We start from the raw sequence: 12,984 nt of genomic DNA, 5'->3' as shown, positions 1-12,984 counted from the left end.
CAGATGTGTGCAGCACATTTTATGGAGGACTGTTTCCTGATCCTGGGAGAGTAGACTACAATGCCGTCTTTTATATTTAAAGAGTTTTTATATGTCATATATTTAAAGCGAGTTTTTTGAGCAGTGTAGAGTAGCGCTTGTTGTTTGTCATTTCTCCGATCACAAATGCAGATATTAGATATTATAATGGGTTTTAATGTTTTTGTCTCGTCGCTCCGGCCGGACAGGGCATCACAGTATGGTAGGGGCGTAACATTTCCATCACACGTTTGAGGAATTAAGCCAATCACAACGTACTTGATAGCTGGCCAATCAGAGCACACCTCGCTTTTCAGACCGATGAGCTTTATAAAAAATCGATGCAGTTTCAGAAAGGCGGGGCATAGAGAAGAAACAATTATGTACAGTATGTGGAAAATAATGTGTTTTTTTAACCTTAAACCGCATAAACACATTTCATTACACCAAATACACAAAATAATGTTCTTTTTAGCAACCTCATATGACCCCTTTAACTTTTGTGTCTTCAGCAAGCGTATGTCAGAGTTTTATGTTGTTTGTCTGTGCCAGTGCACAACCAAAGTAGTATTATAGCGAGCAAAGTGTCTAAATCAGACAAGCAGCATTTTAGATTGTGTGTTCCTCCCTGCCCACATTACATCACGGATGGGGATTCACACGATCTTTGAATTGCTTGTTTGGGAGGGAGAATGCACGGCAAGCTCTCAAGGGGGCTGACTGTGCTCATTGTGAGCGGCTGCCACTGCGAACGCTCTACTCGCTCTGGGTACTCTTTGAGGAGGGGTTCTCAAGGTTCTGGTCCCGCTGCTGCTGAGGCAGAGCAGCAATTGAGGTTGTGGGGCTTGCAGATGGATCTACCAGAGTGGTTAGAGACGAGCTCTGGCGTCAGGTAAAGTCGGGGTATGTATGCATACTATGGCTCTGTTGTAGGCATACCGGGGTGACCTGCTAAAAGACCTTGATGGCAGTGAGGGGCTAGATCCGGATGCAATCCAAAAACTGCACTGGGCCACAGATTTGTCTCTTCAGGCCACTAAGGAGATGGCCAGAGCCATCAGTCATTCTATGGCAGCCCTGGTGGCCATGGAGAGGCATCTGCGATAGTACTTATCTAACATCAAAGAGAAGGACAAGTTATTCCTCCTGGATGCTCTGCTTGCACTTTCTGGCCTGTTCGGCAACGCTTTCACCTCAGGCATCGACAGGTTTTAGGAGGCTAGAAAGCAGGCAGCAGCGTTCCAGCACTACCTCCCTTGCCTTGCCTCAGGTCTCAGTGACTGATGGATGGGAGCAGCCCCAGCCCCAGCCCCAGCCCCAGCCCCAGCCCTCGTCCAGCTCCTCATATCATGCCTCAAGACCTTTCAGCCGAGATCTACTAATGAGAAGGTAGATCTGAGGAGCATTATTCTCTCTAAGAAGGCCTCAGTGAAGAAGTCCTGACACCACGAGCATCAGATTTCTGAGCGCAGACCCCTCTGGGGTGGAACGGTATACCCCTCAGCATACGGAGCACGTTTCTAATCAGTGCCCTCAGGGGGCCGTTCTGTTAACCCTGCCCCCTCCGGTTGCAGCACTGGCGGGTTAGCACCCTCCAAGGAGGTTATTAGAGAGGCCAGATTGGTTGTCCCCTGCCAGTCATCCACTTCAGGGTGCCAAATTTACTTCTCAAAAGGATAGTTCCCTTAGTAGACCATCTGGCAGCATGGAAGCTTCTGCCAAATGGGTCTCAATGGGTTCTGCAGACTGTAGAAAGAGGCTACAGACCAAATGGTGGATCAGCACCTAGAGACGACCTCAACAGCCCTGAATGTCAGCAGAGACCATGTCAACTAGATGAACCCTAGAGAAAGATCTCCTGCAAAGACCTTGTTGGCCATCGGCACAATTCCTCAGCAAAAGCTATGAGAACCAGCTGAGTCCTCTTCTCAATCTGACTTGTGTTGCAGCCTGGAATTAAACCACACCATGCTGGTTTCATCTGGCCAGAGGAGAACTGGCCTCAGACTGAGCCTGATTTCTCCCAAGGTTTTTTTCTCCATTTCAGTCACCGATGGAGTTTTGTTTCCTTACCACTGTCGTCTTTGGCTTGCTTAGTTGGGGACACTTCATTTCATTTCTGGTAATATTGTCGACTTGATTGCATAGACACTATTTTAAGAGAACTGAACTGAGCTTGACGATGACATCACTGAATCAACAATGAACTGACTTTAACTGATAAACTGACCGTTTTCTATTGTCCTCTTGCATTATCAGCACACGTTTTCCATGTTTAACACTGTAAAGCTGCTTTGACACAATCTGTATTGTATAAAGCGCTATATAAATAAAGGTGACTTGACTTGAGTATCGGGTTCTTCTGTTCGACCTAGCAGTGCCACCCCACACTTTCACCAAATGCGTGGATGCTGCACTGGCTCCTCTATGATTCCAGGGCATTCACGTATTAAACTATATAGACAACTGGTTGATATTAGCTCAGTCAAAGCAGATGGCAGCTCTGCATCAAGATGTTGTCCTCGCCAATATGAAAGAGCTTGGGTTAATGCTGAACGCCTCTCCAGTACAGAGGACCACTTATTTTGGAGTGGTTTGGGATTCGACGACAATGCAGGCAGCCATCAACAGAGTGAAGTTAGGCCAGTCACACACTGTAAAACAGTTTCAGAAACTGTTGGGTCTGATGGCAGCAGCGTCCAACGTGGTACCTTTTGGCCTGCTGTACATGAGACCCTTGCAGTGGTGGCTCAGGACCAAGGGGTTGAGGGGCAACCCACTTCGCATGATCAAGGTCAGGTGACAATGCCTTCATACCTTAGTCATGTGGAAGAAGCCTTGGTTCTTTTCCCGGGGTCCTGCATTGGGAGCTCCATGTCATCATGTAACGCTTACGACGGACGCATCCCTCACGGGCTGTGGAGCAATCAAGCATTGAAACACTTTCTCCCAGACCTGAGAGGCCATAATATGCTTGTTCGCACAGACAACACATAGGTGGTATCATATATCAACCATTAGGGGGGCCTGCGGTGACGCCCACTTTGCAAGTTAGCACACTGGCCAGCCCAAGTGTCATTCTCGGACCTGGTGGCCCTCCTGGAAAGGTTCCCATGGGACATTTCGGTCAGGAGGGACCTTCTGTCTCAGGCAGAGGGCTCAATCCATCACCCTCGCCCAGAGTTGTGGAAGCTATGGGTGTGGCCTCTGTGGTGCCTTGAGGCTGAAACCTGCAAGCCGCACTAGGGTCCTGGCTTGGGATCTGCCCGTGGTCTTGGAAAGACTGTCTAAAGCTCTGTTTGAGCCAATAGAAGAGGTCTCAGAAAAGAATCTCGACCCTTAAGTATTTCTACTTGCTATTTCATCTCTTAAGAAAGTAGGAGATCTTCAAGCACTTTCTGTCGCTCCATCTTGTCTTGAGTTTGTCCCTGGTATGGTGGAAGCTTTTTTGCACCCAAGGCCAGGTTACATTCCGAAGGTGCCCACAAATGTGCCACAGTCCATAGTGCTGCAGGCCATTTGTCCTCCTCCATTCAAAAATCCAGACCAGGAGAAGCTTAATTTGGTGTGTCTGGTGAGAGCGCTGGACACTTATGTCCACAGAGCTGCCCTGCAGAGAAAGACTGATCATTTGTTCACCTGCTTTGGTCTGCCTAAGAAAGGGTTCCCTGCGACCAAGCAGACATTAAGCAGGTGGATAGTCGAGGCTATCTCCCTCGCTTATGAGTCCTCTGACATTCCTTCGCCTTCAGGGGTCAGAGTGCACTCAACTCAAAGTATGGTGGCTTCTAAAGCTTTTCTTTCAGGGGTGTCCCTGCAGAAGGTTTGTGATGTGGTGGGCTGGTACTCCTTGCTCACATTAATCAGATTCTATAATTTAGACCTGGGATCTATGCCAGAAACTCAAGTTCTCCTTTCATAGCTGTGCTCGCCATAATTCACACTAGACAGGTATTTGTCAGCATGGCAAAGTGGGTGTTGTTGTTCCCACAGCGTTTCGACGCAGCACGAGTTCCCTTGAAGGGGAATGTCTCATGTTACGACTGTAACCATGGTTCCCCGATGAGGGAACGAGATGCTGTGTCGCACTGCCATACTTCCTGCATCCCTGTGAGCGACTTGCTTCGATCTTTCAGAAGCTAATGCTGTTTGTTCTGGATGTGCTTTTAAGCTTCCTGGTCTCTATGTCACCTGTAGGATCTATGTCTCACAACAGACCCACCTACAGGATGGAGACACGCATCAAACCCTCACATTCCATCGGGACAAATCGAAGGACTCCCAGCCAACAGATGCAGATGCAAACTCATGCAGGGTCAGGGAAGGTGAAGCATTTCCTGGACTGTTTGGCTATCTCTCAAGAAATGCCAAAGAAGACAGTACTTTCACAGTGCTTAAAAGCGTTTTACGGGCTTGCAAGGAGTAGATAGGGATACCCCTGACCCTTTGAATTATAAATTGCTAAAACCCGATCAACAAAAGAGACAATTTTATAGCTCCCTGTCCAGCAGGAGATTCTCCAGCAGACTCTCAGATCTGACCTGAGAATGACCGAAGGACCCTTCCCTTTTTCCCCCGCATTCCAAAGGAAAGAGACAAGATTTCTTTTGACAATCGTTGCTAATCATTGAAAGTATAAAATAACCAGAGCATAGAATCACAAATAGTAGGTTGTATGTTGTATATAAATGCTTGACGTGTTTCTTGTAATCGGTACAACTTTAACCAGTGTTTAATTACCCCTTTTGAGAAAATAAGGATATTAAAATGTGTAATATGTGAAGTTTAATCTTGAACGAATGGAAAAGAGAAATGCAGAAGGTTGAAATGAAGTAAATTTTAATAGTATGTACAATATTGGCATTTAAGGGACTTTATAGATGTATTAACTTTATAGAGGGTGTCTTCATGTGATGAATTAAAGCCTCTTGTTAATGTATGCACGCTCCGCCCCGCAAGAAGTCGATTGGAAGACAGAATCAGGGGACGGACTTAGGCCACAGAGCAAAACCCCAATGCAAGACAGAATGCTAGCTGGCTCGTGGTTTCTCCTGCTCTCGCTGGTCGCTGTGTTAGAGCACCTGCACGCGTGCTCACACTTACCATCAAAGCGACCAGCCATATAAAACTCAACACTTCAGTGATACTTCGTTGAAATCGTCAACAAACTTGAAAGTCTTGCACACTAAGAGTCTCAGCAGAACTTCTCACGCCTCTGCTTCATCACTAACCAACGAGGGGTTTCCCAAAGGAAGCCCGCATCAGCCACAGAGTCACCTCAGCTATCAACCAGCAGAATGCAAGTAAACAACAACTCTCTCATAATCTGAACTGGTGAATTTAGATTCGCTGCTCTGTGAATTTTTAAGGTGAATTTCCATCACTCGTGAAAACGAGGTAGAACTATGAAACTCAGAACTCCGTTAACAGACTTTCCTTCCTCTGAAACTATGTGTGTATTGTGTGTTTTAGCTTAAGTTTATGTAATCTAGAATAGCCAATACATTTCAGGGTTCATTTATAAATACTCAATTGTCTGGTGTCATATAATTTCCGTGTCAACTCTATTGCCAAAAGATCCTTGCTTGCTACCTAGCTCGTAGCTTACTCATAATAATTACCTCTCTTTAAGAGCTGAAAAATTATCATAATTGTATTTCACCCGTGGCCAGGGAGAATACAAAATTTACATATTAAATTGGTAATATACACAGACATCAACTTCTCGCTGGCCGAATAGCTGATAGGAGTGTAAACTATCAAATTTAGAAGCAATTAGAATCCGGTTGAATTAGGCTCTTCAAATCAGAGTCCTATCAAAACCTGAATGAATTAATAATGATTAATTCCCTTACAACTAAGTAAAATTATTACACACCCTACCCATGACGTCTCGCTACTCCATTGGACTGATTTCACATGTGCTTCTAGACGTGATCACACAGAGACTTTCCACAGCTTTCCAAGCAGCGTCTCGTTTTCTCTCAGGGAACCATGGTTACAGTCATAACCTGAGATTTCGCACTTTTATTAATAGAAATATACCCCTGAACTGGTGCCATGATGGCTACATAATGAACGGACCAGTCTTACAGGGAATCTGGAGATACTCACAATAACCGCACAGCTCCCTGGGATTTTCAGCCCATTTATAACCATGTCCTCATGTAGCCAGCGGCTGGTCCCAGGAGCAGTTGGGTACAGACGCAGCGTTTCCTTCAACACCTGCAGCATTGAGTCAATAACACAAAAGATAATTTAAAGAAATCTATACAAAACCATTTGTGTTTGTAGCATGTAAAATAACATCTTTGCCAACAAACCTGAGACAAGTAAGTGAATTTTCCAAGGTCTTCATATGGAATGTTTATTTTTGTCCCAAGAATTTCATCCACCTCTGCTTTAGCCCTGGGAAGGAAATACAATTTAATAAAAAAATTAATTGCAATTAATGCAAGACGGATGGAACAGGTCCACATTTCCAAGAAGTGTTTTACCGTTTATATATCTCAGGATGTCTCCCTAATTCCATGATTGCAAATGAGAGCTGATTTGCTGTTGTCTCTTGCCCTGCAACAGAAACAGAAAGCGCTGTTTATAACTGCAAGGGTTTATAAACAAAAATCAAAGCCGTAACTCACCAGCAATGAAGAAAGTCACAAAATTGTCCAACATCAGCTCATGATCTTTTGTGTTATTAACGTTTTCCTCCTCTGTAGCAAAAAATGGAAAGTGTTAACTGCAAAATAACTCTAAATTATTCTAATTTGTGGGATTTTCTCAACAAATATTGATATGTGCATTTTAAAGACATTACAATGTTGTAGCAGATGAGTAATGTACCGAAAAAACATTTTTCAAAGTGACATCAGAAGTCAAGATATTGTTTGTTTTATTTCCATAACATTAAACGTAAGCCTATAAGCCACTTTGTAATCAAAAACAATAATACACTTAACTTTTTAATGTCTCAGTATTTGAGTCCCACATACCTGCTGTTTTGAGGATTTGTGTGAGAATGTCTTTGGGGACGTCTTCTCCATTTTCTATTGCTGTCTTCCTTTTTTGTATCCATTTGTTTCCCGTTTTACGCAGGAGTTCAGTTGCATCTTTAGTTTGTTGTACAGTCTTCCAATTCTTGGGAAAAAGCTGAGGTCACGCAAATGAAACAACAACAACAACAAAATGATTATAAAGCATTAACCCTTTTAATTTAGAATGACATCTATGGATAAATTCTCTTACTCTAAAAAATGGATCTCTGAGATAGAACACCATGCCCTTTAAACACTGCTCTACAGCTTTCTGGAAGGGGCTGTCAGTTTGCTTGAACAAATTCAAATCAACACCGAAAGCCGCCTGTGGATGAAAACATGACAACTAAGTACAGATCAACAGCAAATTTCACCTTCCATGTATTAGACCTTCCTTTGAATTAGCGAGATGAAGAGTGAAACCTTGCAAATGACATCGAGTGTGACACAGTTGACCAGGTCATGCATGATGACAGGTGTTTTCGTGTCGGCTATTTCCTCCAGATGGTCCATTAGGCGCTCAGACATCTCATTAAAAGTGCCCATCAAGCTTCGTAAGTATCTGGTGGATAAGACAGCATCAGCTGAGGTGCATCTCTATCTCATTTCAGTGTATCAGAGATGTTCTTGACTCACGTGCTGCTAAAGGCTGGATCCATGATGCGACGCTGCCTGTACCAGTCATCATGGTCCATAGCCGTCACTAACCCATTTCCAAGGAACCTGAGAAGATTGATTCAGACTTTCACACCACTGGCAAAAGAAATCCCATAAAACATGCAAATCCATTTAAGCAGCATTAAAAAATTAAATTGAAATTGTTGGATCCACTTTGATAATTTCTACAAACAGGAGATTCACGAGTTCACCCTTATATCTAATCTGATAGCAAATAGTAAGCATATTTTGGCATTCTGCCCTGGGGGAGGGCTCCGAGCCCGGAATATAGCCTGAACTCAGAGAACTCCCTTATCCCTAGTATGAGATGAAAATAGAATAGGAGTGAGGGGTTGGGGTGGAGGAGGGATGCCGGAAAACTGTCATAGGACAAAGGCAGGTAGGCTGCATATATATATATATTGTATATATACGTATTGTGCTAGCTAGGATGGTTAGCATAACGAGTTACACCTGTGCTAAATTGGTTGATTATCTGATCGTGCTCCTCCCGAACCTTGTTAATAAAACAATTTCACGAGTTCACCCTTAGATCTAATCTGATAGCAAATAGTAAGCATATTTTGGCGTGCTGTCCTAGGGGAGGGCTCCGAGCCCGGAATATAACCCGAACCCAGAGAACTCCCCCAAAGAAACTTAAAAGGCATTGGACAGCAGCCAGAGAGCAACATTTTTTAGTTGCTCCCCCAAAATATGCAAGCTGTGAAGACATATGGGTTAAACTTTGCGAAGAAAAAGGGGGCAGGGTGACCGGGAGAGCTTGTGCAGTGCTCAGCCGGCGCTGCGGCTTGCAGCGTCGGACTGGCAAGCCCTACATGCCGCTAGAAGAGGAGCACGATGGTAGATATCAAATGAGAGACTCTCGCTGCGTCCAAAGGGAGCTGCGGCTCTGCTGCATCGGAAGGGAGAGCAGCTGAATACGATGCGCGGTTTGACACGTCAGATGGAGGGCTCTCACTGCGACCGAAGGGAGCCGTGGATCTGCTACATCAGAAGGGGGAGCCCCGTCTGATGCTGAATAAGCAAGGAGATGCGACTGGTGGAGGGACTATCGCTGCGTCAGAAGCTCTGCTGCACCGGAATGGAGAGTCCCCCTTGCGGCTGAATACGAGGCGCGGTTTAATGCGTCGGATGGAGGGCTCCCACTACGACCGAAGGGAGCCAGCGGCTCAGCTGCACCGGGAGGGAGATCCCCGTCCGCCGCCGAGTACGCAGCGTAACTCAAAGCGACAGACAGAGGGTTCACCCTACGACCGAAGGGAGCCGTGGATCTGTTGCACTGCAAGGGGCAGCCCCGACCGATGCTGAATAAGCAAAGAGATTTTAAATGACTGATGGAAGGCTCTCACTGCGACCAAATGGAGCCTGCGACTCTGCTGCACCAGGAGTGAGAGCCCCGTTCGTCACAGAGTGCGCAGCGTAACTCAGAACAACAGACGGAAGACTCACACTGCGACCGAAGGGAGAGCCCCGTCCGATGCTGAATAAGCAATAAGATTCTAACCGACAGCTGGAGGGCTCTTACTGCGACCAAAAGGAGCTGTGACTTACTGCATTGGAAAGGAGAGCCTCTGATTATCCGAGTAAAGAAGGTGATTTAAAAGCGAGGTTTTTTTATTTTTCTGATCAGGGCTACATGGGCTTCTTTTATGAGGAGATGATTATACCTGATGTAGCTTTTAAAAGCATCTGATGACCATCAACCGAGGGCCTGTATCTGATTCTGTGAGATGCCTTTTTGAGCTGCTGTAGTTGTTGCCCCGATGCAAAATGAGTGGCTGGAAAAATTTTCTACGGGTAAGCCTGATTGAGTGAGGATCAGTTTTAAGTGTTTTTGGAACCAAAAACGTGTAACGGGGTGGTTAGAGTCATCGACGAAGAGAGGGTCCAGTGCGAATTTAGATTGAGCGTTCCTGAGTTGGAAATAAGAAAAGAGAACCTGATAAGTTTGAATTGGAGATGGGAGGTTAAAATGTATATGTAGTGGTTATTGCAATTTCGGAGCATCTCAGAAAACCGAAGAAAGTCAATAAATTCTCAGATTTTACTCGCCAGTGTGTGAGTTGGAGGCTAAGTATAAGTTTAGCTCAGATATATTTTCACTCGCCAAACACTCTCTGACTGAGCGCTTCAGAGTTTCACTCTCCGTCAAGCGATCTGTGCTATTTTTCAGTTCATCTCAATGGATGCGCACCTGTATTTGACGTACCGTAAACTCTAGTGTGAAGGTGCACGACTCACCGTCGCTTTGTTTCACACACACGCAGAGAGAGAGAGAGAATTTGCTACATGCAAACGATATTCTTTGTTGCATTTTCCTGTCAAAATAACAGCGTTCCTTTGGAATTCGTCAGCTTTTAAGAACTGTGGGTTCAGGTTTTCCGGTAGTGGGCGGAAATAATGCACAAACGACAATCTCATTGACTGGTGCTCCCCTTTTATCGTCCCTGTTTTGATTTCAGCAAATCAGTTCCAGCGAACGCACACAACCCGATTAATATTCATGAATCCAGTAGCTCATTAACCTTAGTGCATTTCATATTGTTCTTATTAGTAGAATTCGTATCATTATCATAATTTGTTTTTTACAGAAACACTGAATGACCAAAAAAGTACCACCACCAGTCCGAAGTTCAGTTAAAATGACAGATATGCAATCATACATGGTTATCAAGTTTTAATTCTAATTACTAAAGTTCTATCATTAAATAATATTGATTATCATATTATAATGCTTGACTGACTGATGTTAAGAGAGTACTTTCAGATATTTAAAAAACTGTGCCATTTTACAAACATTATATGGTGGATAGGCATCACTTTGAAGGCAGAATTGATGTCTATAGCCAGCCACGCACCGCGACCTAAATTTTTTTTGATCATGGTGATCGCTTGATCTATATCATGGTAGTGCAGAGAATATTCCTCAAGTGGTATGAGGCTGTTTATGCTAGAAAATGGGGAATTACGTGGAGCTGATAGATCGATTTCTGAAGTTCAGTTAAAATGACTGATATGCAATCATACATGGTTATCAAGTTTTAATTCTAATTACTAAAGTTCTATCATTAAATAATATTGATTATCATATTATAATGCTTGACTGACTGATGTTAAGAGAGTACTTTCAGATATTTAAAAAACTGTGCCATTTTACAAACATTATATGGTGGATAGGCATCACTTTGAAGGCAGAATTGATGTCTATAGCCAGCCACGCACCGCGACCTAAATTTTTTTTGATCATGGTGATCGCTTGATCTATATCATGGTAGTGCAGAGAATATTCCTCAAGTGGTATGAGGCTGTTTATGCTAGAAAATGGGGAATTACGTGGAGCTGATAGATCGATTATCAAACGCTTTTTTTCCTGAAAATTTCCTGGTAGCCACTCCGATAGGGCTGATGTGAAAAATTTCAAAGGGGGGAGAATCGAAAGGTCCGATCATAAAAACTGACTCGACTTCTTTTTTGATTAGATTATCTACTGTATCTGGCTCTGCGAGTGCGGAATGGAGATTGTTGCAAATTTTGTTCTGTGAGAGCGGGCAAAAATACTCTGTTGTGGAGATCAGAGTCCAGTGCGCGGATTCCACTGAGTAACACGTACCGCACATTTGGCTGAAAATAATTTATGGTACGTGTAGAAATGGGTGCTGCCATAAGACAGCGCGAGTTCAGCGACTATCGGCAGATAATCATTAAGTTTGCGCCATCTATGGGGAAAAGCAGAGCAGACTATTTCCGTGTAGCTATAGTGAATTCGGAAAATGAGAAGGGGCGGAATTGGGAGTTGAATTTTTTAATGTAACAGAGAAATATCCTCAATCTATTCGTCGATGAGATTCAGCGGAAGGTAGCAGAGAGAGGAGAGATGATATATCAACATCCGCACCTGCGAGAATCTGAGATTTGATGGTATTAGGCACAGGAGGTGGTTCCAGAGTGGCAGCATTCGGTGGGGTAGGTAGAGGGGCTGCTGTGAATAAAGTGTACTGAGGTTTAGCTTGGATAGAAGTGTTAGAAGGAAGATAAGGAGGGGCCGTAACCGTTTGCAGAGGCAGCCTCATGCACGGATTAGCCCCTGGTGCTTGGGGAAGCCCGTAGGAAGAGGTAGAAGGAAATGAGGGAGGGGCCGTAACCAATTGCGGAGGCAGCCTCACGCAGGGATTAGCCCCTGGTGCTAAGTAAGCTGTAAACTCACGTTGCTGGCTGATGATGCCCTACTTGGACATCCGCAGCGGGGGCTGCTGGCCATTGATAGGGAAAAGGAATAGCGGAAGGGTAAAAGTAAGGTGGCTGAGCTTGAGCGGCTAGCGGAGGCAGCCTCATGCTAGCGTCTGCATCCAGAGGTAGAGTGGGAAGGATAGGAGGTTGGAAAGCCAAAGCCAGTGGGCGATGCTGCGTATGGTGCGGTAACTGAAGGCGCCGCAGTGATTGGTTGAGAAGAGGAGGGAGGCAGTGCAGTGTGAGGAGTGGCCGAGTCTGGGGCGCGGCCTAGGCTTGCTGACGGCCTGCTACGTCCTGACGCTCGAGGGGAGCCGGAACTTGATCTGGAAGAAGACGACGTTAGAGAGACATGATAACTTTTAGTCTTGCAGGCTTTAGTTATCTTTTTGGAGGTGGGTGAATTAGTATTTTCCAGAGAGATGTAAAGATCATAAAGTTGCTCATTTTTCGAGAAAACTTAACTTCAGAGTTTGACAGCGCTTGTCTCAATCCCACGACGGTCCATTTTCCAATGGGAGGGATGGATGGTGAAGCCAAGGCGTAAGATGATGTTGGGGATTGTGATGGCTGTGTTGATGGTGGAGGTGAACGGAAACTTCGTGGCTTAGGTGTGCGAGTAGCAGGCCTTGTGGGCCTCCGCCCGCGTACCGAGGCCTGGGGCTCGGCAGTGGATCCATGCCGAGGAGGAAGCGCCTTCGAGCCGGCAGAAGGAGGTGCCTTAGAGCCGGTGGCTTGCGGTGGAGCGTCCAGCTCGTTGTCAGACGAGAAGAGCTCGAGTTCCGACATTATTTTTGGCAGTAGAATGAAGCTGGATGCCGGAAAACTGTCATAGGACAGAGGCAGGTAGGCTGCATATACAGTGGTGTGAAAAGTGTTGGCCCCCTTCCTGATTTCTTATTTTTTTGCATGTTTGTCACACTTTAATGTTTCAGATCATCAAACAAATTTAAATATTAGTCAAAGATAACACAAGTAAACACAACATGCAGTTTTTAAATGAAGGTTTTTATTATTAAGGGAAAAC

At 44.9% G+C, this 12,984-nt stretch overlaps 1 protein-coding gene across 4 annotated transcripts in view; it reads right to left on the bottom strand.

Moving 5' to 3' along the window:
• The window catches only part of LOC107555298 (cholesterol 24-hydroxylase-like), an 18,594-nt gene that overhangs the window by 2,431 nt on the left and 3,179 nt on the right, over window positions 1–12,984 (bottom strand). The window contains exons 2-10 of one of the 4 annotated variants that reach the window (XM_016238051.1): window positions 11,935–12,808; window positions 7,689–7,775; window positions 7,476–7,614; window positions 7,264–7,377; window positions 7,011–7,167; window positions 6,660–6,731; window positions 6,516–6,588; window positions 6,342–6,426; window positions 6,133–6,243 (exon numbers count right to left, since the gene is read on the bottom strand). In XM_016238051.1, coding sequence (XP_016093537.1) covers window positions 6,133–6,243; window positions 6,342–6,426; window positions 6,516–6,588; window positions 6,660–6,731; window positions 7,011–7,167; window positions 7,264–7,377; window positions 7,476–7,614; window positions 7,689–7,775; window positions 11,935–12,062 — 966 coding nt within the window. In that variant the 5' untranslated portion in view covers window positions 12,063–12,808. The remainder of the gene's footprint in view (window positions 1–6,132; window positions 6,244–6,341; window positions 6,427–6,515; window positions 6,589–6,659; window positions 6,732–7,010; window positions 7,168–7,263; window positions 7,378–7,475; window positions 7,615–7,688; window positions 7,776–11,934; window positions 12,809–12,984) is intronic. The other 3 variants (XM_016238052.1, XM_016238049.1, XM_016238050.1) reach the window with 3 other exon arrangements.

The sequence above is a fragment of the Sinocyclocheilus grahami genome, unplaced genomic scaffold (assembly GCF_001515645.1).
Source record: "Sinocyclocheilus grahami isolate Dianchi unplaced genomic scaffold, SAMN03320097.WGS_v1.1 scaffold530.1, whole genome shotgun sequence".
Taxonomy (NCBI): Eukaryota; Metazoa; Chordata; class Actinopteri; order Cypriniformes; family Cyprinidae; genus Sinocyclocheilus; species Sinocyclocheilus grahami.
The sequence above is the reverse complement of the archived record's forward strand: the minus strand, read 5'-3'. Positions and strand labels throughout refer to the sequence as shown.